The sequence below is a fragment of the Perissodus microlepis genome, chromosome 14 (assembly GCF_051167445.1).
Source record: "Perissodus microlepis isolate ML-2025 ecotype Zambia chromosome 14, ASM5116744v1, whole genome shotgun sequence".
In the NCBI taxonomy this organism is placed as follows: domain Eukaryota; kingdom Metazoa; phylum Chordata; class Actinopteri; order Cichliformes; family Cichlidae; genus Perissodus; species Perissodus microlepis.
In genome coordinates this window covers 6,589,918-6,614,447 of record NC_140474.1, presented here as the reverse complement: position 1 = coordinate 6,614,447, position 24,530 = coordinate 6,589,918, and the positions used below count along the sequence as shown (strand labels likewise).

The 24,530-nt window shown below is 39.5% G+C and overlaps 2 protein-coding genes across 2 annotated transcripts; one reads left to right on the top strand and one right to left on the bottom strand.

Annotated features, from left to right (window-relative positions):
- Nucleotides 1–1,542: 1,542 nt before the first annotated feature.
- Nucleotides 1,543–6,709, top strand: exosc5 (exosome component 5). The gene is made up of 6 exons (XM_084951070.1): nucleotides 1,543–1,691; nucleotides 3,277–3,390; nucleotides 3,611–3,732; nucleotides 3,849–3,989; nucleotides 5,462–5,551; nucleotides 6,521–6,709. Exons 1-6 carry the CDS (start codon nucleotides 1,556–1,558, stop codon nucleotides 6,614–6,616), a joined length of 699 nt encoding a protein of 232 aa, XP_084807196.1. The 5' UTR covers nucleotides 1,543–1,555; the 3' UTR covers nucleotides 6,617–6,709.
- A 104-nt stretch (nucleotides 6,710–6,813) lies between these two features.
- tmem91 (transmembrane protein 91) lies at nucleotides 6,814–22,763 on the bottom strand. The gene is made up of 4 exons (XM_084951068.1): nucleotides 22,221–22,763; nucleotides 14,569–16,168; nucleotides 10,906–11,052; nucleotides 6,814–9,064 (listed from the first exon to the last, which is right to left on the bottom strand). Exons 2-4 carry the CDS (start codon nucleotides 15,001–15,003, stop codon nucleotides 8,909–8,911), a joined length of 738 nt encoding a protein of 245 aa, XP_084807194.1. The 5' UTR covers nucleotides 15,004–16,168; nucleotides 22,221–22,763; the 3' UTR covers nucleotides 6,814–8,908.
- Between the last annotated feature and the right edge of the window lie 1,767 nt (nucleotides 22,764–24,530).

Below are 24,530 nucleotides of genomic sequence, written 5' to 3'. Positions count from 1 at the left end.
AGGTGTAGTTCTGCCGGAACTAACTACGCTCCTTCACCCTTTCCCCCCGCAGGTGAGGATTTAAAAGATGCACAGATAGTATAACGGGAAGAAATTAATTTGTCACTTTTTTACGTATTTCACAAGTTGAGGAAATGATTGATTGATTAAAGCTGTCGAGATTTAACACTCTTTTGTGTTAGAATAACAATAATAATAAATAAATGAAAAATGCGTGGGATTCCCAGGAAGGCAGAGTGTCAGTTTTATGAATAAAGCCCCCCCCTCATCGGGGGATTAACCTGATGAAAGTCCATTGTGTGATGCTGACCTGTTAATTAAAATACTGTCACTTTGCGTAACGACGTGCCCTGGTCGTTTTTCTATGGTCTTTTTGAGTGATTTTAACTTATCAAAATCAATATTGCCTATTTTAAGATTCAGACACACTAACGCAGTCACATTAACAAAATTTGACAGTTATTGCAATATGATATGTAATACATCTTACAGAAAGAAGTAAACGTAAAAGAAAAAAAATGCTTTGCGTCGGCATTTACGCATTTGTCTTTTGCACATACAGATCAGTTGTAACACACGTGAAACAGTTTGTAATAAAACAGCGCTCCTCTGGACGAACTCAACCTGAGATGTCAGGTATACCTGACGATAACTGGTATTAAAGAGACACGGGGCAACTATGCCACAGGAAAGAAAGAAAAAGAGAGAAGACACAGCCAGGGAGGAGAGAGCCGTAAGCAGTACGGAAGAACCGATGAATAAAGTCGGACAGCTGTTCTTAAATTCAGTCATAAAACAACGATTTCTACGTTCTTTCAACCCTACCAAATATTAAATCCTACTCTGCTGCCATCTTGTGGTCACATTGCGGTACTGCATTAATAGTAAAAGCAGCGTCAGTGGCAAAATAAAGAATATTGTTAGTTCCAGTTCCGATGATAAACCAAGTAATATCGCAGGTATAGCCGTTGACATATTAAAATAAAGTATTTTAACTACTTGTCAAAATCTAAAAATGTCTTCGTTTCAGTCAGTTCACAGCTAACTGATGACGTAAATACAGACGGCAGATAAACCAATTTTTGCAGCCACGAGTGTTTATCGCCATCCAGTGGTAATAGCGGAGACTGCAACATGGTGGTTGCAATTCAGACCATGCCAGTGAATGATCACCTGTGAAAATGAGTAAATAAACTGATGTAAATAAAATTCTGGTGGGTGGTTATGACCAATAACGGGAGAAAATAAAAGGTTGAACCCGTTGTGTTTAAATGCGGCTGCTGTCTGCCCTCTAGCGGTCATTGTGATTAACTACACTAATATACAGATGCTGCACTTCCGGTACTTTCAAAATACATTAACCATTTTAATGCAAAATAGGGCTTCAGATTGCATCAGGAAAACGTGAATTATGATGAAAAATATTATTTCTTCTTCGTTGTCATAGAAATATATTACAGATCCACATTTCTTGTGAATTAACTATTTATTAGAGCCAACATTTCTTTCTCATTCTGATGTCATCAGTAAGGAGCCTAAACTAGAGGGAAAACAGATGACGCCATCCGCCTGCGACAAACCTGCTTTCTCCACGATGGAGGTCTGCGGATCTCTGACTGTTTCTTTGAGAGAGTTTGGTTGTGAACAGAGCTTGCTGTCTCGAACTGATGGTTCTGCTTCTTTCGTCCAAGGTAACACTAATTTTAGAAATCATTTATCTGGGCGTTTATTTGCCTCTAAACTGGACGTAAAGGACGGAGAAAGGTTAGGGAAGTTAACCTGCCACTTCAGTTAGTGACATGAATTTCTTTACCCTTATACCCAAAATAATATAATAATGAGAATCAGGGGCGCATCTTTTATGCTGGCGTGGGTGGTATGGGGTGGCATGGGGTGGCATGGGGTGGCATGTGCCAGCTTACTTTTGCATATGACAATGTTGTTTATTAGAATAAGGTAGCATTAACTTTGAGCCTAGCCACAACTAATTAATACAATAAATATATTTATTGCATATTGTTAACCTCCCTCCAGGGGCGGATCTACTGTGCACATTTTGAATCAACAACATGGGCATTTCAGATTTCAACACAGGTGGTTTATTGTTGAACTTCTTATTAACCCTCTGAGGCTTCCAAATCACATGACCAATTTAATATGACATAGCAACAAAATGCATTCCCACTGAGTCTCCATTACATTTTTATTTGTGTTGAAAGTTCAAACTATATACCAAGAAAAGGTAAAAACTGGATTTTCTAATGACAGCCCGAAAAAACAAGCCACCACTTTCCTATTGGTGGAAAAATGTACCATGTTGACCAATCAAAAAATGATATGGCAAGGCAACGAGAGAGAGAGAGAGAGAGAGAGAGAGAGAGAGAGAGAGATCAACTGTGAGATGTGAGCAATTCCACAGTCATTGGATGTGAGAGGTTTGTGACATTTGGCGTGTTTGGAGTCTGTAGTTAATGTATAGTTAGTGTGTTGTGTAGTTCTTTGTTTTGTTTTTATGTGTCAAAATAAGGCCACGATCAGGGTCCATCATCAGCCACCAGGCCACAACCAGGCTCCATCAAGAGCTAGTGAAGCTACAGAAGACATTTCAAGTAACAAATCAAATGGAAAGTGGGACACTGGGGTATGATAGCAATATAGATCCTGACTGTATTTTTTTACCAAAATGTTAAAGGACTGTAATTATTATACAATGGAACAATTTAATAGGAACATAGAGCGAGGTAAGAATATAACGATGGTTCATTTTAATGGTAGAAGTCTATATGCAAACTTTAATTTATTAAAGTATATTTTACACAGTTTAATCAACCATTTGATGTAATAGCAAGATTATTACTCCAGAATGATTCAGAGATGAGCCCTGTGACAGACCAGAACCCCGTCCAGAGTGTACCCCGCCTCTCGCCCTATGGTAGCTGATAATGATAAGCGGAAATGGATGGATGGGTTGATTCAGTGTCGTGAAAAAAAAACATTGTGGTGCAAGAGGAAGAATAAATGTGAAATTTACACGATGAGACTTTGTGTCATTTAGAAGTATCACATCAGCTTTAGTTCTCTTATTAAAAGCTTGTTCTAAATAGGGTGTCTGCGCTTAAGTCCCCCCTTTAAAAAAATACATGTGATGTGAGCACATTTACTGGGTGTCGTACTGCTTTAAATGATTTGATGTTACTACTTTTCCCCTCCTAGAAGACATCATTAATTATCCAGTGTTATTTATTGAATAATGCTCCTTTTTGTTCTTGTCTGAAGGAGACACAAGTGTGATGGCTGGAGTGTACGGACCAGCTGAGGTCAAAGTCAACAAGGAGATCTATGACCGGGCGACCCTGGAGGTGTTGGTACAGCCCAAAGTAGGGCTGCCAAGTGAGTTTTTTTAGGGGTAAAAATTTTCATTATGCAGCATTGCTTCTTTTATTTTGGGGAAGCTAATGTGAAATAGACCTTTTGCATCCTGATATCTACAAGAATGTCTCTGAAGTTTCTGCTGTGGAAAAGTTGCTATGCCACAGCTGACCACAGGGTGGGGTACGTGAGCTTTCTGCCCACATTAATTTTTTTATACCGAGATTTGTTGGTTTTCTAGGTGTAAGGGAACGATCGCAAGAGCAGTGTGTGCGAGAAACCTGTGAGGCTTCTCTGCTCCTGACGCTCCATCCACGCTCCTCGCTCACTCTCATCCTTCAGGTCCTGCATGATGATGGTTCAGTATCCTTCTGTAAAACTCTGTGCTGCTGCAAGCTTTGAGGTTTATATCCAATCTGCAAGTAGGGCTCTAAAATTGAGATGTTTTCTGTGAGTGTTCTTCCTTACCTGTTCCTCAGCTGCTGTCTTGCTGTTTGAATGCTGCATGTATGGCTCTTATGGATGCAGGATTGCCTATGAGTTGCCTCTTCTGCGGAGTGACTTGTGCCATCAGCACAGATGGGCAAATCATCACAGACCCCACTGCAGCTCAGGAAAAGGTAAATTTAAGACTTTTAGAATGTTGGGTGACAAAAATCTTCCCAAAACACTCTGATGGTGGCTTTTGTCAAATTTCCTGAGAACTTTTCAAACAAATGACACAGAAAATATAGGTCTTTTCCATCCCACCATTGCTAAGTGCTTGTTCATAGGGCAGGGGTGTTAAACTCATTTTACGCTGTGGCTCAGATACATCCCACTTTGACATTAGGTGGACCATACCAGTGAAACTCTTTTCTATCAAGAAGTTCAATCCTTGAAATATCTTAATATAAGGAAAAGAAATGCAGTTTGAACAGTACGTTTCAGTTTTTCTACATAAAATGATAATAAAGAAAAGCTGTTGTAGTTACTGAAAGACTCTTCAATAGGATTCTTAAATAGAAATAAACTGTAAGGGCTTAAATTGTAACAAATAAATGTTTATAATTACACATTACTTAATTCAGTGTTTCCAACCGCTGTGCGTGGAAGATTATCTGGTTCCACCTGATTAGTACGATCGGCATGAGTAATGGGCAGAACCATTATATTCTCTTCCACTAGAGGGCAGTACAATCACCTGCTCTAATTAAATTGGTGACCAACTGCCAGTAATACAGAAGACGATGAAGAAGAAATTACATAATAGTCATGCTGTGAGATGGTGCAGCCCCTAATAGCAATACATAAATATTTGAAAAGAAAAAGTAGTCAGTCTGACCTGGGTCCTGGAGGAAATTCTGACCCAGATAAAGGCCCGAGCACGAGTAGTGCTCAGAAGAAAGCAAAAAAGGCATACTGGCAACAAACCAAGCCAATTCCTCTATACCTGGTGCGTGGGGAAAAATTATCAACATGCTTTTTGTGACATTTTTGTTAGGTTGTGTGCCGTGTGATTTTTTTTTTTTTTTTTCTAATCTGAAATAAGTGCGTGACTCCAAAAGGTTGGAAAAACTGACCTAATTACTTTGGTTTAGCTTGATTAGCCATGTTGTACGTCTTTATCGGTAAAGATAAAACTGTAAAACTTATGAACAGTCCATTTACACCTTCTTTCATATTTTCCAGTGCTGTCCAGTGGGGGCCACATCGGAGTCTTTCCTGGGCCAACTCTGGCCCCTGGCCCATATGTTTGACATCGCTGTCATGTAATTGTTGGGATGTTCTCCTGAATACTGCACTACTTGTGGCAACTGTGGAGGAAATTGTATAAATAAAAATAAATTGAATTCAGTTAAATGACAAAGAAAAACAAAACTAGAGAAAAATCAGTCAGGAACGATAAGGCAAGCACAGCGATCTATAGTCACCACCAGCTAAAGTATTCCCTTTTTTGGAATATCTTACTGTTGTCTGTCCAATGCATCTGTTGTCACTTCCATTTGTATCAGTGGTAATGGTTTTGCTTCCTAACGGGACAGATTGACATCGTCTTAATTTCCTTGCTGAATTTCATGGAGCGCCTGTGTCTTGTTTTCTCTCTCAAAAGGAAAGTCGAGCTTTGATGACTTTTGCGATCGACAGCGCAAAACGCAGCGTTTTGATGTCGTCGACCAAAGGATCGTTTTCAGTGCATGAGGTCAGTGGATTAATGACAGGAAAAAAAGTGTGCACCATTTCAAATAAACAAAACTGTGAATGCCAAGCCAGAAAAGACTTCTCTAAAGCGTGCTTCAAAGAGAAAAGACTGGGCATCCCCTGTAGAGGCTGTTTGTAGATGTTGCCAAACCAAGAATACATCCTAAAAACCATTTTGGAGTTTCTGCAGTCTTGATAACAATATCATGGAGTATTTTTTTTTTCTCCTGTTACCCGAAAGGACCATAGTTTCTGGAAATTTCAGGGGATTTATTTTATATTGCTATTGATCAATCATGTTGAGCAGCCTTTGGTTGCATGCAGCTATCTATATGGAGACTAAAAGAGGGACAGCATTTATCTAAATGCAAGCTATAAATCATCAGCTGATGTGGTTAGACAATTTGCATAAAACAGGAAGACTGGACTCAGATGAAACTGTCCCATGGGTTCCTGGATTCCCTTTAGATCAGCGGATGACAGAAATGATAATAAATGTTGCCTCTATAAGAAATCTACTCTTTTGCTTCTTTTTCCTGGAGACGATCCCATGGATCGAAACATGACCTCTTTAAGGAATTGAATGGAAAAATCAAATGGGATTCCCTTTTTTTTTGACTGAATAACAAGTATTATTCCAGAAACACTATAATATGGGGTTCACTCTGGCCCACCTACAGGGAACCAGTATGCTGACTGGATACTGACTGTAGGGATCATATTCTCCTTACTTTCCTGTCTGCTCTCTACTGTCCCATTGGAATAAAGACATAACACACTCCCATAACACACTCCCTACAACGTTGTTAAGTTTAGATTTGTGATTCTGCTTCATGTGTGACTTTTTGGAAAACGGTTATCTTATTTTTGCTTTCTCCCTGTCTGCCTCAGGTCTGATGTGACTTAAATCAGTTGTTGTTGCATTTCATATTTTGTCTGATCCTCAGTTGTTGTTTTTCTTCTCTCACAGCTGCAGCAGTGCATAGCAGTCAGTCAGAAAGCATCAGAGAAGATCTTCCAGTTCTACAGAGACTCTGTCAAGCGGCGATACTCCAAAAGCCTATGAGAAACACGGAGCTTTCTTTTGCCTAGTCTTTTTTATTTTTATTTTAACAATGCATGCAAACACTGATGTCGTAATAAAATATTTAGAAACCCCTGTGGGCTACAATTTCTTCAGTTCAGTTGTAGACAGCTGTGCTTCATGGTGGGAAGGCTTGTATGAGTACATTTGTCAGCGATCAGAAATGAAAGGAGGAAAGGTGAATGTCAAACAAGTGCATTTATTGGGATTTGCTGATTTTCTTTCACTTTAATATATACATTTAATACAAGGATGTGACCTGGGGAAAAGAAAAGCCCTGAATATTTTTTGTAGTAATAAATCCCATTTGCTGCAACCTTTGAACTTTACTGACTCACACGTTCAGTGTCCGCTTATTATCTGTACGAGTGACACAAAGCGAGACAAACCTGAGCGGAGCCTGTCGCACGACAGCCTCGTCGTTCGGAGCAATCCACATGAAATGCCTCCATATAAATCAATAATTGACGTAACTCAGCTGTAACAACAAAGTGTGATTTGTTTTTCTTCTATTAAAATGAAAGTACAGTGGAGACAGACGGTAGTTCAGGATTGTCAGTGTACAGCTGAATCACAGCGCATCGACAATGAGAGAGCTGACAAGGGCAAGACACGGACATACCAGAGGTTTGTCTACTAAAATCTGTTAAAAGTGATCTATTACCAGCTTTGAAACAACACTGGGATTGCAGCAAACATAGTATTTTATATGTACTTGAGCTGTGTGCTCTATAAAACTATTTATCTAAATAGAAAATGTCAGCTTTCACCTTAGTCATTCCTTTATATTTACTTGGATACCCCCCATTTACTATGTAGTTAAAGGCTCAGAGCTTATTCCAGTCAATCCAGTCAATTTTGCAACAATGTTGGTCCAATTAAAGGAAACAAAGTTTGCAGCAGGAAACCAACAAGCTCACCATGCAGGGTTTTCTTATGACCAAACCTGGGATGTTATTGAAACATGCATCACAATTTTTGCAACTTTTCTTGACCCATTTAAATAAAGCATTTGTGTGTTTTTGAACAGAAGTTTTCAGTAGACTTTTTTTTTAAAGTCAGTCATACTGCAAGAAGCAAGCTCCTGAAGATGTCAGTTCTATTTTTGGTGGAGAAAATAGCAGAATCTATATTTAAGGAGCATGGTGTGAACAGCCTGGCTGCTTCTAATAATGGAATAGCTGATAAAAGGATCATCCTCAGAGTTTCTTCTGTATTTTTGGCACTTTTTCCAGCTCTTTCCTCCGCTGTATATGTTATGATTTCTTAACCCTCTGTATATAGAGAGGATAACATTTAATGTCTATATCTTGAGTCCATTTTCTACCTCCGAGTTTTGCATTTAATTTTAAAAGTCGTGAACGTATTTTCTTATACCAGCAACTACACTCTGTGCGTTAGCTATTTAGTGTTTTGTGCATTTCAACATGAAGATAATGATTCAGTTGGTATAAACAAAGCAGAGGCAGTCCTTTCTGTCAGTAAACAGTGACTGAAGCAGTGTGAAACCAGGATGAGCTTATCGATGTTCACGTGCAGCATTTCCCTCGGGGTCCCTCCCGTCAGCAAGGAACTCTGGGCTCTCCAAAGGACTATTGCTTCTGGCTCATCGTATGTTTTAAAACATCATCACCAGCTTTCACCCCTCGAGTGACAGTGCTGGCTCAGGCCCTCCCACAGTGAAGTCCATCGGGATTTATCTGCTGCCACGTCCTTGCTGTGACCTCTCATAAATCTGCAGACTCCATCTAATCGTACACTGCCCTCCACTTAGCTCCTCCCAGGCAGACAATGACACATATCCCCACTGCTTCTTATTATTCATCCATTGTTTGTAATGCTGATATCTACAGTGCTGTGGAAAAATGTGAATTTCTGTTTTTCTTCTTTTCTTTTTTTTTACTTCAGTAATGCTTCACATATGATGACAACTACAGCACAGATTTAACAGAAGGTAACTTAAGTCTTCAAATCACTAAACAAGTAACAGACTGCTTTTTCAATGATTTTTCTTCATGTGCTCAGAACATCCTTTGAGCTGATTTTTCTTTTTATAATCCCAAAGCGATTATAAACGACACACCAGCTCCCAGCTTCTGTTTTCAGTGTCGCAGCTTTTCAGCTTGGTGTAGATGAAACGTGACTTCAGACAAGTCGACAGACAAACACTGTGATTATTTGACATTTAACGGTGATATGTTGGCATGTGTTGATCTTCATGAAATATGTGAGAGGTCAGTCTTTTGTATGCGAGTCCGTTTGAAAGAGTTACTTTTATGGTGGTTTTGCGGACAGGTAAGAAATCAACGCAGCGATGGCACAGATGTATGTTATGATTCCAAACACGATGGAGAGCACCGAGAGCCAGAGAGCCTGGCGAGACGCTGCGTTGGCCCCCTGAAAATCCCCCTGAGCCGATGCCTTGTTGGTCTGAGTAAAAGAGGAGACGAGACACTGAGATAAAGATTAGAGTGAAAAAAATAGGAGAGAACAGCATTTATCATCATTTGTCAATGTCCTCCCTGGCCTACACTTTCCTCTTCCACTCATTCCAATCTCACGCTAAGCCCATATTATGTTCCATCTCCAAATCACACCCAGCGATTGCAGCTCATTCATCATTTTCTCCTCCTTCCTTCCTTCCTTTCTCCCTCTAGTCCTTGCCTTTGACTCTGACCCCTGTTTTAGGCAGCACTCAACAATATTGGAAATCTATCACCTTGAGGTTTCTTGTTATGACTCTAATTAAACCTTAACGAAGGCCATTGATCTGATCAAAAGGCCTTTGCAGCATGCTGCCAGTTAGCTTTGCAAAAGTGTTAATGGGATTTCTTTCTCCCCTGCACTGCTGGAGGGATGAGTTTATAAAATAAGGGAGTCTAGAGATATTTGTGTAAGGGGTATTTTAATACTACCATAGGTAAATGTGGCTAATAAGTTCTTTTTTTCTAGCAATTCTGACTTTTGGGTGACCAGTCATCTGACTTCTGAATAATCAGATTTAATAATTTTATCCTGTTTTTTCTGTGGTGAGGGGCCAGAGGTGTTGGCCAGATGAGCGCATGGATAGGACGAGTACAAAGACAGCCTTGTACATTTACTTAAGCGCTTTCATAACGCACAGTACTTTATTTAAATATTTCCACATTAACATCAATCAATAAGAGCAAAATTAAAGTGATATGCACAACAATGAGTCAGAAATTATGATTGAGCATGTATGTGATTCTAAAAAGTGCCATTTAACATAATAAGCACATTTAATCCTGGAAATAGTCTTCGAAGGGAGGGTAGACCCCGGACAGATCGCCGGTCCTTTTTGATTCAATTTTTTTCTGTTTACATTTTGTATCTGTTAATTAAATTGTCATTAAATATGTGGTGTGCAGATGCTGAACACTTACAGGACAAAGTTGTGTATGAATAGTATAGTTTGCTTAGAACAGCACATTTGTAGTTATATTAACTTTAAGTTTATTCATTTTTTAATGTGGTATCCTGTTAGATTTCTGCTGGACTGGATATATCCCTGTTGAAAGGCAGACATTATACATATTATAGTATACATATGGTAGAAAGAGTGACTTTATTATTCAATAAATGTAGGCAAAACACAGTACATGCCCCTTAGCATGTTGTTTAAACCAGTGAGCTCCAACAAGCAGTTTTTATGCGCTGCAATGAAATATTTATGTAAATATTGATTTAAAGACAAAACCCCAGTACAGGAATACTATTATTTCTTCTTCTTAGTTTTGTCATGGCTCTATGTATTGCTTGATGCAAAGGTTGTAAATACATCTTGTCACAATACTGGCATATGCATGCCCATTAAATTAAGCAACACATAATGAAAAAGATACATAAGAACAGAGGTCAGTGGGTTTTTTTTTTTTCAAGCTTATGTCTTCAAGAAATCAATGTGAAGAAATCTGAGTTATGATACCAACAGAGACCATATTATAGACAACTGTGATTCGGATGTGATCTAAGTGTTTGTATCTAAAGTTCTCAGCTTTGTACTATTTCAGAAGTGTGATTCTGCAGGTGTAATCTCCTTGTCACAGCTCTCCTCCATAAATCCTTCACTTGCACAACACTAAAGAACTGGACTCGTTGATCGTCCATACATACTGCAGAGGGTAAAAATTCACCCTCAGCTGTGAATGATAGAGCCAAGTTGTATCTTGTCTGCTCAGGACTGAGGGTGTGTCTGTGTGTGTTTGTGTGTGTGTGTGTGTGTGTTTGTGTGTGTGTGTGTGTTCGTATACCTTCTGTGAAAGATAGAAGGCAGCGATGCCCAGGGGCCAGAAGCAGCAGAGCATGGAGAAAAAGGCCAGACCCAGGTAGTCCTGAGGGATCATCAGAGGGAAGTTGTTCTCACTGTCTGTATCACTAAAATCATCGATGGATGAGTCCTGGGATTCAAACAGAGTGCGTTTAGGTTGAGTTCAGGATAGAAAGCGATAACATACATTATAAAGAAATACTTTTAGGGTGATTTGTTTTTGTTTGGGCACATTTTCAGATATTTGTCTGTGAGATTTCAGCCTTCACAAAAATGCAGTAGGTATTACATTAATTTCATTTTCCTGCAAATGAAAATTACACAGAAACTTTTCAAATGTAAGGTACTGTGCAAGGACGGTGTGTAAAGTGAATAAAAAAAAAAACATTTTGACTCAAAGAAGTTTGTTTCAAAATGAGTCTCAATAAAATTTGTGGGTTAAGAGAAAAACTGAGACTTTGTTTCTAGAGAGGAATACATATTTCTGAAGATCCATTTCATGGATCAGTACTGCTGCAGCCTTGTCAACTTCCTTCAGTTTATTTCATCAAGGTGCCAGTGCACAGGTGCATAAGTAAAAAACAACCTTGCTTTTTTGTCATTTCTGTAATCTACCTCTTTGTGTCCATCTAACAAAGATACCTCTTGTTGTCTTAAACATACAAAGATGATCTACTCCAACATTAAGTGAAACACGCTGTTTCTCTTATATTCAAGTCATCCACAACAACTAAAAACTTTGCTAGTGTCTGAAAGATAATGTGATTGAATGGGGTTAGTCTGGATATGCACTAGCTCTGCTGACCGCGGGGCACTTTATGACTCATGCATCTTTTTTGAAACAGCTGCATATTGAGTCTGACTTGCTCTCTCACAATGACCCTGTCATACCACTTTGGTCATTTTACTTTGTGTAAGAAACAGTTGTACAATTCCAAAAAAGGCTTTTGTTATATTTTAGTAACTGTTCTGTAAACCAGCAGCAAACATAGACATAAAGTGTTTGTTTTTTTTACTAAACAAGATAATTAATTTAAAGCTTGGATCACAGGGCTATTTCTATTATGTCTGTTCTATTGGTCAAAAAAAATCTTTCTATAGTTGGGAAGTATTTTTATAGACATAAAATCCTTTTTGTGTTGATGAGAAGCAGGGAAATCAATTTAAGCAAAAGTCAGTTATAGCCTGTGCTCACATGTAAAATCAATCAGGATGGGACACTTATTTTTCCATAATGTTGACCATGGAGCAATGAGTGAGTTTCATGTGTCAGTTTAAGTTCTTTTATAAAAAAAAAAAAATTGAAGTGAAGCAAAGTAGAAGATGTTGTCTTGTGCAGATTTGAGGTCACTGCAAGGTTTTTTTCCCACAGGCCCAGGACTCTGCATCACTGCACTACTGCCAGCATTCAGAATGAGCTTAAAAAATATTTTACACAAGCTCTCCTTTTGTCCTTGGGGAACAAACTCTTACCTAAACTTTGTGGCAGCCAGCTGCTGTCGATTTTAACGGTGTGTAGTGCTACTGTGTATTTGTGTTTTTACTTGCATTCTTAATCAAAGTAATAATCATTAAACATCCCTTAGCATTTTAGTTCTAGTTATTTAAAAAGCTTTTACTTGACCTTGATGTGAGACTAAACAGTACAAACACTAACGTTATTTATTGGTGACATTTAGAGTATGTATTATTTTGTTGACTGCTGTTGGCATCTCGTAGCTAATTTATATTTTACTTCATGATGGGCTTTGCTCGGTGGTCCATGATATAGAACTGGCACTATGGTGTCATTACCTGTTATGCAGCAGGAGAGCAGCTTTATGTAATCTGGCTTTTTGACAGTAAGCATTCAATTGCTGCTTTGCTCGCATGTCTATTTTAAGTTCGTCTTTGGTTTCCAGAACCTGCACTGACAGTATGAGGCTCCATTGCTTTTTCTGTAGCATGTTTCATGAAAGAAGAGGATCTGGTTGAGCTGAGGATGAGAATGATTTGATAAAACTAATATGGGCATCTACATGCAAACTTTCAGGTTTGTTACTTTTGAAACTTAACAGACAAAAACAAAGGACTAATTGAGAAACGAATGCTTAATTTCAGACCTATCTAAATATTCCCGAATCCTCTGTTTGAACAATAGCAGGAAAATTTGTTGACCTGCTTTTATTTCCTGTACGGTTGCACAAGCTCTGTTGTCAGTACAAAAGAAGAAAGAGAAGACATTTTTAAGTGTCTTACATCCATTGATGGGAATAACGGCGTTACAAGTAACGGCGTTACTTTTTTCAGTAACGAGTAATCTAACTAATTACTATTTCTATCGTTATAACGCCGTTACCGTTACTAACAAGACAATGCGGTGCGGTCGCGTTACTATTTTTCAACAAACAGACGGTTGAAGCTGTCTTCAGCGTACCGCATTTTATATCAGTTCCACGGAAGTAGCTGTAAGTAATCTGGACGCTACAGCTTTAAGCAGCAGCTTTAAGCAGCTGTTTGACTGAAGAAGAATAAAGTAGTCGTGCTAAGTCAATCACATGACCACTTCAAGATGACAAAGCAACAAGGTGATATATACCAGTTTTTAAATTGTGCTGATAGGCCACGTAAAACCAGAGTCATGATAAACAATATATACGCGGCGTTTTTTCCTCAATAGTTTCGTCACGTTTACTGTCTAAGGACAGCGCAGCGAGCACTCTCTGCTTATGACAAAGAAAAACAAACAAACAAAAAAAACCTGCCCTTTCGTGTTGGTGGAAAAATGCACCATGCCGACCAATCAAAAATGATGTGGCAACATGACATTTTGTTGTTTAGGGAGAGGGGGAAGTTTTAGGAGTGAGGGCGAGCGAGAGAGAGAGAGAGTTTTGAGATGTGAGAGATTTGTGACGTTTAGCGTGTTTGGAGTGTGTAGTTAATGTGTCGTCTTGTGTAGTTAGTGTGTAGTGTTGTGGATAGTTTTGTGTTGTGTGTCAGAACAATGCTGAATGAAAACAGTAGGAGTGATACACCTGCAGGTATCAGGCTGTGATGTTCTCCTTTATAGTGGACAGAAATATTTGGAGTGGCACAAATAATTTGTGTGGCATCCTGTTGAATGCAGAACAGCTGATTGTTCTGTAAATAGTTTGAAATGGTTATAAAAACCGCTAAAAGGTAAATGGTTGCAAATAACTTTGTTGTTTGCAAAACTTGTGCATATGATTTTAAAATTGACAATTTATATTTGCATTTAAAGTTATGAAATATGATTCATTAAACATGTTTGTCGATGTTACAGTAAAAAAATATAACTTTTTCTACTCAGATTTTATGTTTTTTGTCTGATTTTAGATCAATTGTGTTAATACAGTATGTCAAAATGAAAACATAACTGTAAATTCAGACACGTGAGGTTGTGCTGAAAAGGATGATACCAAACAAGGCAAAGTAAATAGATTTTAAAGGTGAAATGTGGTTAAAAATGGCCTGGACCCCAGAGGGTTAAACGGGTTTTTTTTAAGTAACGCAATAGTTACTTTTCAAGTAATTAATTACTTTTAGAATCTTGTAACTCAGTTACTAACTCAGTCACTTTTTTGAAAAAGTAACAAGTAACTATAATTAATTACTTTTTCAAAGTAACTTGTCCAACACTGCTTACATCAGAGTCAGGGAGCAGGTCATCCTCATCGTCCATGCTGTAGGATGCACTGTGGAAGTCTTGCGTCTCAGCCAGCAGCTTCCTCTCCAGTGTTGAACCTGGCCGAATGTCCACAAACGTGGTCTCCAAGTAGTCTTTGTTGAGCAGGGCATCTGTATGGCCCCAAATGGGGGCTGCTGGGTAAAAGGACTCCAGTGTGCGTGGTAAGGAGCAAGGATCCAGTAGCTGCTGTTGCTGAAGCTCAGGGGGATGTCCACAATAGCCCCTCCATGTTAATGGAGGGTAGGCCCTGTCCTCCTCACACTTAACCAAGATTCCCTTGAACAGCCCACCTGGGGCCTGTCCAGTTCCAGGTCCCAGCCCCGGCCCTGGTCCCCAGTTGTTATTGGCACTTTCTCCCAGAAGAGGGTGCTCCAGCTCATCTAGATTCTCCATCCTTTCCTTTTTAATACCAGCCACCCAATAGGTGACCACATCAACAACCAAATGCAATCTACAAATCGGTCAATAGAGCTTCTCCCTGAAGAGTCCAATGGGCTTACAGTATGCAAAGGCAGCTGCTTTGCTGGCTTTAGTATTTCAGTGATAATCCATCTTTAATCCTATTCTTTAATTTTTCTCTTGTTATAGGGCTTGGCCCTGGGGCCAACAAAGCATGCCAGATTTATGTCAGAGTGAAACAAGCAGTGGTAGCTTTGTCCTGTGAAATGTTCAGCTGGAGTGACGTTGGATAATTCAAAAATGTCCTCTCTTCACATGTCATAAACAATTCTTTAAGGACTTGATGGTTCAGGCTTTGGCCTGTGTCTTCCATTTCACATGGCCGAGTCAGTTCGTATTTGCTAACGGTAGCTACTTTTGCTTTCACGCACTATGAAAATCTCGAATCTGACGATGAAAGATCTCGATTAGTCCTAGAAGGTGCAATGGAAATTCAGTGTGACTGTAGTGTGACTGAAAAACTCTTTCAGTAAAATATGACGCACTAATCTAAGCACACTGACTTGGCAGTGGTGTAAAAGCTTCAGATGTCAATCTTTCCTCAGTTACACAATGAAAGAGGGCAATTAGTTAGGAGTTGACAAGAATAACTTAAAAGTCTTTCCAGCTGTCATTACATACAGCAAAGTGTTTGTTCCTCTGCAAGAGTGTGAAAAAAGTGGACTCAAACTGCTTTCAAAAAGAAGCAGTGCCCCTTCAGATGACTAAACTGTCACACAGTGGGGCGTTCTGAAGCATGAATATACACAACCTCCGGCAGCAGTCAAACTAGTGGAGCAACAAACGGATTGGGGCCATATTTGAGGGCAGTTAATCTGTAAAAGCAATGAGGCTCCAAAAATAGAATCCTATGGAGCACATCCGCAGGTCAACAGGCCTGTGAACATGCCTGTTCCTTTGTTGTTGCTGCAGGAAGCGATAATGAAGAAATAAAAGTCCTCTAGTGTTGATTTATTGCTGCGGGTTGGCTACTTGGTATGGCAGCTCTCCACTGGGACATGCAATTTTAATGCTTAGCATCCACCTTAAGAGGGTTTCATTCAGGATAGATGAGGACGAGGAATCTCTCTATCCAGATCGCCAGTGAGGACGCTGATGTCTGTTAAGAGAAGAACAAGGTCACACAAAATATTTATACTCTCCACTTTTACTCATATTTAGTTTGCGAGGGTTGTGGGCTCAAGCTACTTAAACTCCTGATTCACATGCGCGCAGATAACTTCATACAGAAAAAAAGCTGCACTCTTATTATATATCAACCCTTTTTTTTACTCCAGTAAAAAAGAATCTCACTGTGAGACTGTGCGTCTTGATCGATTTACTTAATAAGCTCCCAGTAGAGCAGAGGATTAGCGTGATTTGAAAGGTTGCCTATGAAAATGAACCTTTCCCTTATGCACTTAGTCTCTTGGTTACATAGGGATTTTTCTATTGTGTATATATCTGTATTTTTATGAATTGTAGCAGGTATGGCTGAGGAAATGTTGTCTTTCTTATAGGATTTTTACTCTTACATGAACCAGAGTTTTATACCAGTTTCAGCCATAAATAAAATCTCAGTCCAAAAAGCTAAAAATTGTGAGTAAAATATGCTCCATTCTGGCCCATTGTGGAGCCTGAGCTGGTAACTTTCCAGTACTTTTCCAAAGATTTAGTCAATATTATAAATATGTAAACAACAGTTAGACACTTTCAACTGTTGTTGATGGAGGGGCACAGCTGCTGTCACTGTATTTATGTATTTTGATACAGCTACACAATGTAAAAATTGTAGCAGTGTGGATAATGATGTAACAAGCCTATGAGCTTGTTCAGGTAGACAACTCAAGCTGTGTTGCGTCATTCACACACAACATGTCCCAGTATGTTGGTCTATTTAAACTGCAAACTTTCCAGTATTCCTCTTTAACATGTCATTGCATGCTTTTGAAATCTCCACCCTCTCAACATCTATTTCCAGAGAAATGATTGTTTATTACTCCCCATTTTCTATCTGTGTCTTACATTCAGTTGCTATTACTGGGCGGAACCACCTTTGCCTTCAGAACCGTCTTAAATCTTCTTGGCATAAAGTCACAAGGTGCTGGAAATATTTTTTATTTTTTTTATTTTTATTTTTTGGAAATAATATCAGAGATTTTAGTCAGTATTGAGATGATAACATCAAACAGTTGCTGATTCAGATCTGTAAGCTGCACATCCATGAAGGGAATCTCCCTTTTTACCACATGCCAAACGTGCTTTATCGCAATGAGATCTGATAACTGGAGCCCCCAGGGAAGAGGCCATTTGAGTTCAGTGAGGTTATTGTCATGTTCAAGAAACCAGTGAGTTGGTTTGAGATGATGATATTTTGTGCTATGGGAATTTATCCTACTGGAAGCAGCCAGCAGAAGATGGGCACGTTGTAGGCATAAAGGGATGGACATGGTCAGCAACAACTCAGGTAGGTTGTGCAATTAAAACAACACTCAGTTGGTACTATGGGCACAAAATGGTCAAAGAAAATATCCCCCACACCATTACACCATCACCACCAGCCATGTGGCCATTCTCCTCTGACCCCTGGCATAAACAAGGTATTGTCACCCTGAGAACTGCTGCTCATTGGACATTTTCTTTTCTTTTTTTGGATCATTATCTGTAAACTGAGGAAGTTGTATGGGAAAATCACACTAGATTAGCAGTTTTGGAAACAACCAGACCAGCCATCTGAAACCAACAACCATGCCACATTCATGTCACTTGTTCTAATTCTCAGTTTGAACTTTGGCAATAACACTTGAACTCTTGAAAGTGATTACATGGTTAAATGCACTGAGCTGCTTCCATGTGACTGGCTGATTATATATTTGCATTAGCAAGCAGTTAATCAGGTTTAAATAACATATAATAACATATATTTTAAGTTACTGCTGACTATATTTTGTGGGAAATCACAAGCTCAGAGCTGTCACATTCCTTGGCTTAAGGTAAGCTTGTTTTTTTCCAAGAGAAATTGGATGAAATAGAAGCGATTTGGAAATTTTTCAACTGTTCACACATTTTAGCGACATTGGAGATCTTTATCCAGTGGCCTGCAATGCATGATCTGATATCCCTACATCATCATCAGTTAATATGTAATATGTAAACTGTTAGTTCAGTTATCTGAAATGAAGAAATTAAGCTCATGTAAAACTGACTTTGCATTTTCTAAAGTAAGAATATCTCAAATTAATCAATCAAAATTAAATGGTCAAGATTTGCTACTGTCAGGTGACAAGCAGGAAGCGATGAAAAAAAAAGTCTTTGTATTGTGTGTTAAGAGTCTTTTCATTCCCGGCAGAATAACAAAGTGTCATTTCAACAAACAACATAATATCTCATCAGTAAGTATTCATTCTGCACGGTATATTACTTCACAGGCTCAAGATCAATTCTGTGACTCACTGCACGCTTCACCGCACCACACAGGGGAAAAAATGGATTAATTGGGTGTCTTTGGGCTGGCGTATGCTGAGGGCTCCATTTTCTGCTTGCCTTATGGAGGCTGAGTGATTGTTCAACAGAGTGACGTCAGCAAAAGCTCTGTGCAAACTGCCTTCCTCTCCTAACACATACGCACACATCTGGACATATGGTGCATTTTGCACACACGCTCATGTAACACTAATATTTGTAGCACTTCACCAGCCTCCCCTCTCCTTTCTGCCCCCTCCCAATTGCTGCAGCTTCATTCCAGGAGAGATGCACTCAGCTTTATTACACCCTCTCCCATCCCTCCTCCACCTCTGCCCATCCACCATAAAAAGACTTCTGTCAGCTGTATTATAAGCCTGCCTCCTTTTCTGATTCTGCAACGCTCATAAAACATCCAGTCAGGTAGAAGGAAGGTTGCAAGGACGCTGCTGTATATCACCGGCACCACTTTTACAAGAGACCCTCTTCTCTCTCTCCCTATCTCTGTCCTTTTAGTCTGGTGTTTTGTCATACACATATACAAGCACGCATCTTCTCAGCTCCCTCCATATCCCTCTTCCTTTTCTTTGATCTGACTCTGTTCCTTTTTATAATCCAGCCAATACTTTTGGCAAAGCCACTGTACTAAACTTAAAACTTGTCTCTTTGAGTAGCATTTCCACTTACTACATGAAAAGACAGCTTGTTCTTAAGACATCGAAATATGCAACTAAAGTGAAATATTGCCTTAAACCCCTGTCGTGAAAGTAGAGAACTGTTGCTGCTGACTCTTACACAGATTTTCAGCGACTCTGCAGTCTTTTTGACACACACAGACTCGCTGTCTCTCAGCATACATTCACATTCTCACTGGAAGTAACGGCTGCAATATTTCATCCGATACAGATGAAGATGCAGATACAGTGAACACACTCACGGGAAAGAAATAGCATAGTGGCTGTAGGAAATTGGCGCTGTAAATGCTTGCAGACTGTAATAAAAAGGCATCCTGAAGAACAGCGATGTCAGGCTGATAAGGCCAGAGCAGGCTCTGAGATACGCCAAATGAAATTCTGAAAACGCAAGCGGTGGTTAAATGGCCCTATTGATTTCATTTCCAAACTCTTTTTCTCCCTTTTGCTCTTCCTTGATCTGTACAGAATGACTGAGGAGAGGAGAGGAAGCTGAACAGAAAAGATAAGCAAAAAACAGGCAGGATCGTCAAGAGCGTCGCACAGCACATGAAGCTCAAAGTAACACCATGTTCCTATGGAAACACATTCACCATGGAGTGGAGTGCTCACTGCAGGATAAATGAAGCAGAGGCTAATTTGCCATTTCAGTACTGTTCCTCTGCTTGGCTTGATAATAACTGGATGGGATAATTCCAGCATTACTGTGCCTTCCAGTAAAAATGTAACTGTCATTTCAGAGTGCAAAAGATAGATAATTTCCACAGAATCACTCTGTAATAACAAATGAGTGCAGTCATGCCAGACACTGGGAATACTTAAACCCCCTGCGCAGAATGTGTGTATGACAGTGTGAGCTCATTAATCGGTCCATGGCATGTCCTGCTCTAACACACACACGGACACACACAGTCATTTAGTTTGCCTCACAATACATGCATTCACAAACACACTTTGCAGTCCGTTGCAGCCTTGCATCACCTTGCCCTTTTAGACACACAAAAACAAACCCTTTGAAGCAATCCATGCCAACCAGCCCACATGTTCATGTACACAGCTGCACCATAGTCAGATTGTCTCTTTTCACACACATACACGCACTGCTCGCACAGCTGGTGCTCATGTGCAGTGAGGCCCAAGAAATGAGAAGTTACCCATCTGTACTACATTGCACATTGCTCCAGCATCTCTGCGGAATATGTAGTATGTTGTAGTCAGTCATCTGCAATATGAATCTGAACGCATCATAGGACACATTCCACAGAGATGCGCTATATTTCTCAATGTTCTGTTATTTGTGGTAAACGTGTATATAGTTTGTGTTGTTTGTGGGAATGCTTTCTACATGAATAAATGAATAATGGTTTATGTTAATGTTACTGTGTAATAACATTTCACCATTTAAGATAATGTTACTTGTTTGTGCTTGCCGAGCAGTTACATATCAAACAGTGTGTGCTAGTAATTTACAGTAATTTTGGTATTTGTCATGTAAAATAAAATGTGAAAATCTGATGAAAGAGCATTAGAAAACACACACAGTGAAACGCTGCACTACAGGGAGACGATTAGAGACATTTTTAAACAAATCTGCAGTTTCAGCTGTAAACCACTTACTAAAGTGTGTGAATGTGAGAGTGAATGAATAGTGGTATTGTAAAGTGCTTTGAGGGTCCCGAAAAGCGCTATATAAATGCAATCCATTATTATTATTATTATTAAAGATGCAAAATAACAAAAATTAAATCCAACACATTAATTTAAGATTCCTGTGCTTTAAATACAATGTTAAATATGTCTTAATTTATACAATAAAGGACCTCAAAATAATAATAGACAACAATTAAAGTATACACCTAACAGCCAGTAAGACTAGCATAAAAGTATTAAATAATATTTTTACACTCCAAAATAGTATTTCTGATTTCTTGAATTCATAAACCCCCTGAAATATTATCTGACCGGTTTTTGTTCAGAAAAGCAAGTTTCATTTTAGCTATGCCTGCGCAAATGTGTGTACTAAACAAGACTGCACAGATGTCATTCATACTGTGTTTACATCAACTGTCCTTCAGTGTAATGACCTGTACACCTGTATTTTTTATCTGTGGTGTGTGTATGTGTACTAGTGTTAATCTCAATGTGGTCACAAAATTCTGTCAGGATCCACCTTAAAACTTTAGAGAAAAAGCTGGTTCACAAAAAGTAAAGCTTTCAGGACTTGGCTTGTCATACTGTACTTGCTGGAATGTTTATGATTAAGCGCTAATGTAAGCCTTTGAGGAACAAATATAAATCAGTGTGTTGCAATGCAATAATGACTTGATTAGAAAATTAGTTTCTTGCAGATGAGCAGCACTGTTTCTTACATAGTTTCATTATCATCATCATCACAGACCGAGGGCATGGTGTGTGCACCACCCACCCCCCGCAGAGAAAAGACCTGCTCTTAATTAGGACTGCTGGCAAACAAAAAAAAAACCCAAAAAAACCCCAGAACACCCTGCATGTCTTTTGAAAGCACTTGGGCTAGGTTTTTTAAGCAGTTTCCCACCGGACATTTTACATTTAACACTTAAACTGATCTGCCAATTCAGATGCTGGCTGAAGGCTGAAAGAGCTTTAGATGTACTACCTAAATTAAAAACAAAAAAACAAAAAGGAAGTGGCTTTTATCAGGTGGTCTCCGTGACTGTGCTACGGTGCTCAATACTGCACAGTAGGCTTGTTATACAGCGATAAATGGCTAAAGAAACGTTAACAATGGAGCATATATATATATATAACGAGCTCCCACTGTGGTTGAAATACTATCAGCCTGTTCTTCAGAGAATTACATACATACTGTACATGACAAACATAAACCGTCTTAATAAATTAATAATAAATATTTAATAATATTATTACTGGTTCGACCGTTTTTATCTATTCAGCTTTCTGTCTTTTCATCCTCTGACTTTTAAAAAAGGGGGGGCTGAGTGTAAGTAACACCGGAATTTTCTTTGAATATTTCCTCACCTTAACGTCGGAAACTCTGATCCGTCCTGTCCTCGAGGTGAGTCCCGGTGGAATCCAGTGTCCCAGTTTTAACAAGTCCACAGGGCTGGATGCTGTTACACAGGGATCTTGCGCTGTTCTGTTCGCCTTTTCACGTGGGAGGGTGCAGAAAGCGTGTACATTTCAGCGTATAGCTAAATACGAGCACTCGTGTTTGTGTGGGAGTGGAACGTGTGCGCGGAGTTACAGTCAAACTTGTCAGTATCCCATCAGCGGTTCCTATGCGGCTGTGAATGCATGTGGATGTAGCCGTTAATACACCTGTGCAACCTGGCAGCAGTAAACGTGCATGCTTAGTCAAAGGCTCCCGTTTCCCCAATACAACATTTCCTATCGTATCCCGCTCAGTCTCTCCCCTCTCACGGAGAAAAGAAGGGCCTTGCTGTAGTTACACCACGTCAACTTTCTTCTGCCACACTCAGTTTTTCTCTGACTTTCCACATTGAAGCATCTCTCTCTCTCTCTTCTGCTCCTCCAACCCCCTCTGTCTTCTCCCTCTCCTTATTGTCTTTTCTCAGCGCTTCTGCTACCATATTATGGCGGAAAAACTGGGTCCTAAAGCCTGTTGGTCCTCACCCTGTATTTGATGTGTTTCAATTACTCTCAGGCCCTCTTAAGCTTAGTAAGAGAAACGTGCACATGCAAAGTGAGGACATTTGCCTTTTCTTACTTCTTTAAGAGGATTACCAGGGTCAAGACTTGATTTTGGGTTGGAATTAGGATTTGGGTTAAGACCAGGGATCTAGCGGGGAGGTTTAAGGTTAGCCTTAGCAAAACAAATGTATGTGTCCTTTGGGATGCCATTTGATTTGAGCATTCTGGACAGGCTGAAAATACAATACCCACAGGCAAGGTGCAAGTATGAGATGGAAAATCTCATTTATGTTTCTGCATGTAGCAAACACAAAAGTGGACAGAGGCAGCAATCAAAACAGAGAGGGAACAAAAACTGAGGGAGGGGGACCCAGAGGGCGGTTGATTATTATGCAGTTGCTTTCTTTAGGCCTATGTATATATGTGCTATTCCAGAGTGGAGGCAGTGAGATGCCCTCCGGCAAGGATGACTCCACTTTGTGTCAGTCCTTTAATGTCAGCTTCACCCTGTGACCCACTTTAGTCACCCAGGCCAGCTCACATTAAGATCTCCAGTCAGAAATAGTCTCAAGATGCAAAAACAGACATTCCTGCTTTGGGCCATGCTTATTTTGCTTTTTTGCCTATTTTGCCTTTTTCAGGGGAGGCCATGCAGGATAAAGCTCATGCATTTCTGGACACCAGCAGTCAATGAAATCCACAGGGCTTAAGCTGAGTATTTAATGAGGTACGCTGCCCTTAGCTCGAATCCCCCTCCCCCTGAAACGGTTTAACCTTTTAGTTGTTTTTGTTCTTGCTTTTTGGTTCTTTCCAGGCAGTCAGCATAGCCACAATGCTGCCTATCTGATGCTTCGTTTATCTTTGCCTGTCAGTGTGACAAGCATCCTCTCAGTCCAGTCCATCATGAAATAGAGATCAATATGCTCTCCTTAGTCTGAGCACATCCTCGCACATTCACTCTATTTTCCTGCTTTTCCTTTATTCCACCATTCCTTCTCTCTTCCTGCTTTAGTTTTCTCTCATCATCTTTCTCCATCTTCTGCTCTATTTTAGCTGAAAATATGCAGAGATAAGGATTAAGGATAGGCAAGGTGTCTTTTGATCATGTTAATTGATAATAAGCTTATAACCTTTAATATGACAATTTGAAAACAGCCACACAACAAAGTCTAATGTTTTTGTCACAGTTTTGTTTTGTTTTTTTGTTTGATTTTTTCCCATCACTTCCATTTGGATGCTAACTTCCTAAAAAGAAGAAGAAACAGAAGGAGGAAAAGAAGAAGGTCCTTCATTTTTCTATAATTGTGCATTTTGTTTTTCAAGTTTCTCATGATTCTGGTTGGCCTCTATGTGCAATGTATTTTGACTTCCCCCTTAACGCATTTGTTTGCTTTACAGACTGGTTTCCCATGCATGACCCCAAGCTTGTGGATTAAAGACTTAGATTTCAGACTAACCTGGTTTCTAGTGTTCTGTGCTTGGATCCTGTCCTCACTGAATATGCACAATGCTCAGTAAAATTAATGGGATTTGAAATTTTGGCTTAAAATATCAGATATCAGTGTCTTTAGCCTGAAGTGATATTATTTCTGCACTCATGTCTTACACCAAAGAGACAAATTCTTTTTACCAGTGGAAGTAAAGAAAAGATTGCAAAAGTACTACATAGTTGTAGCC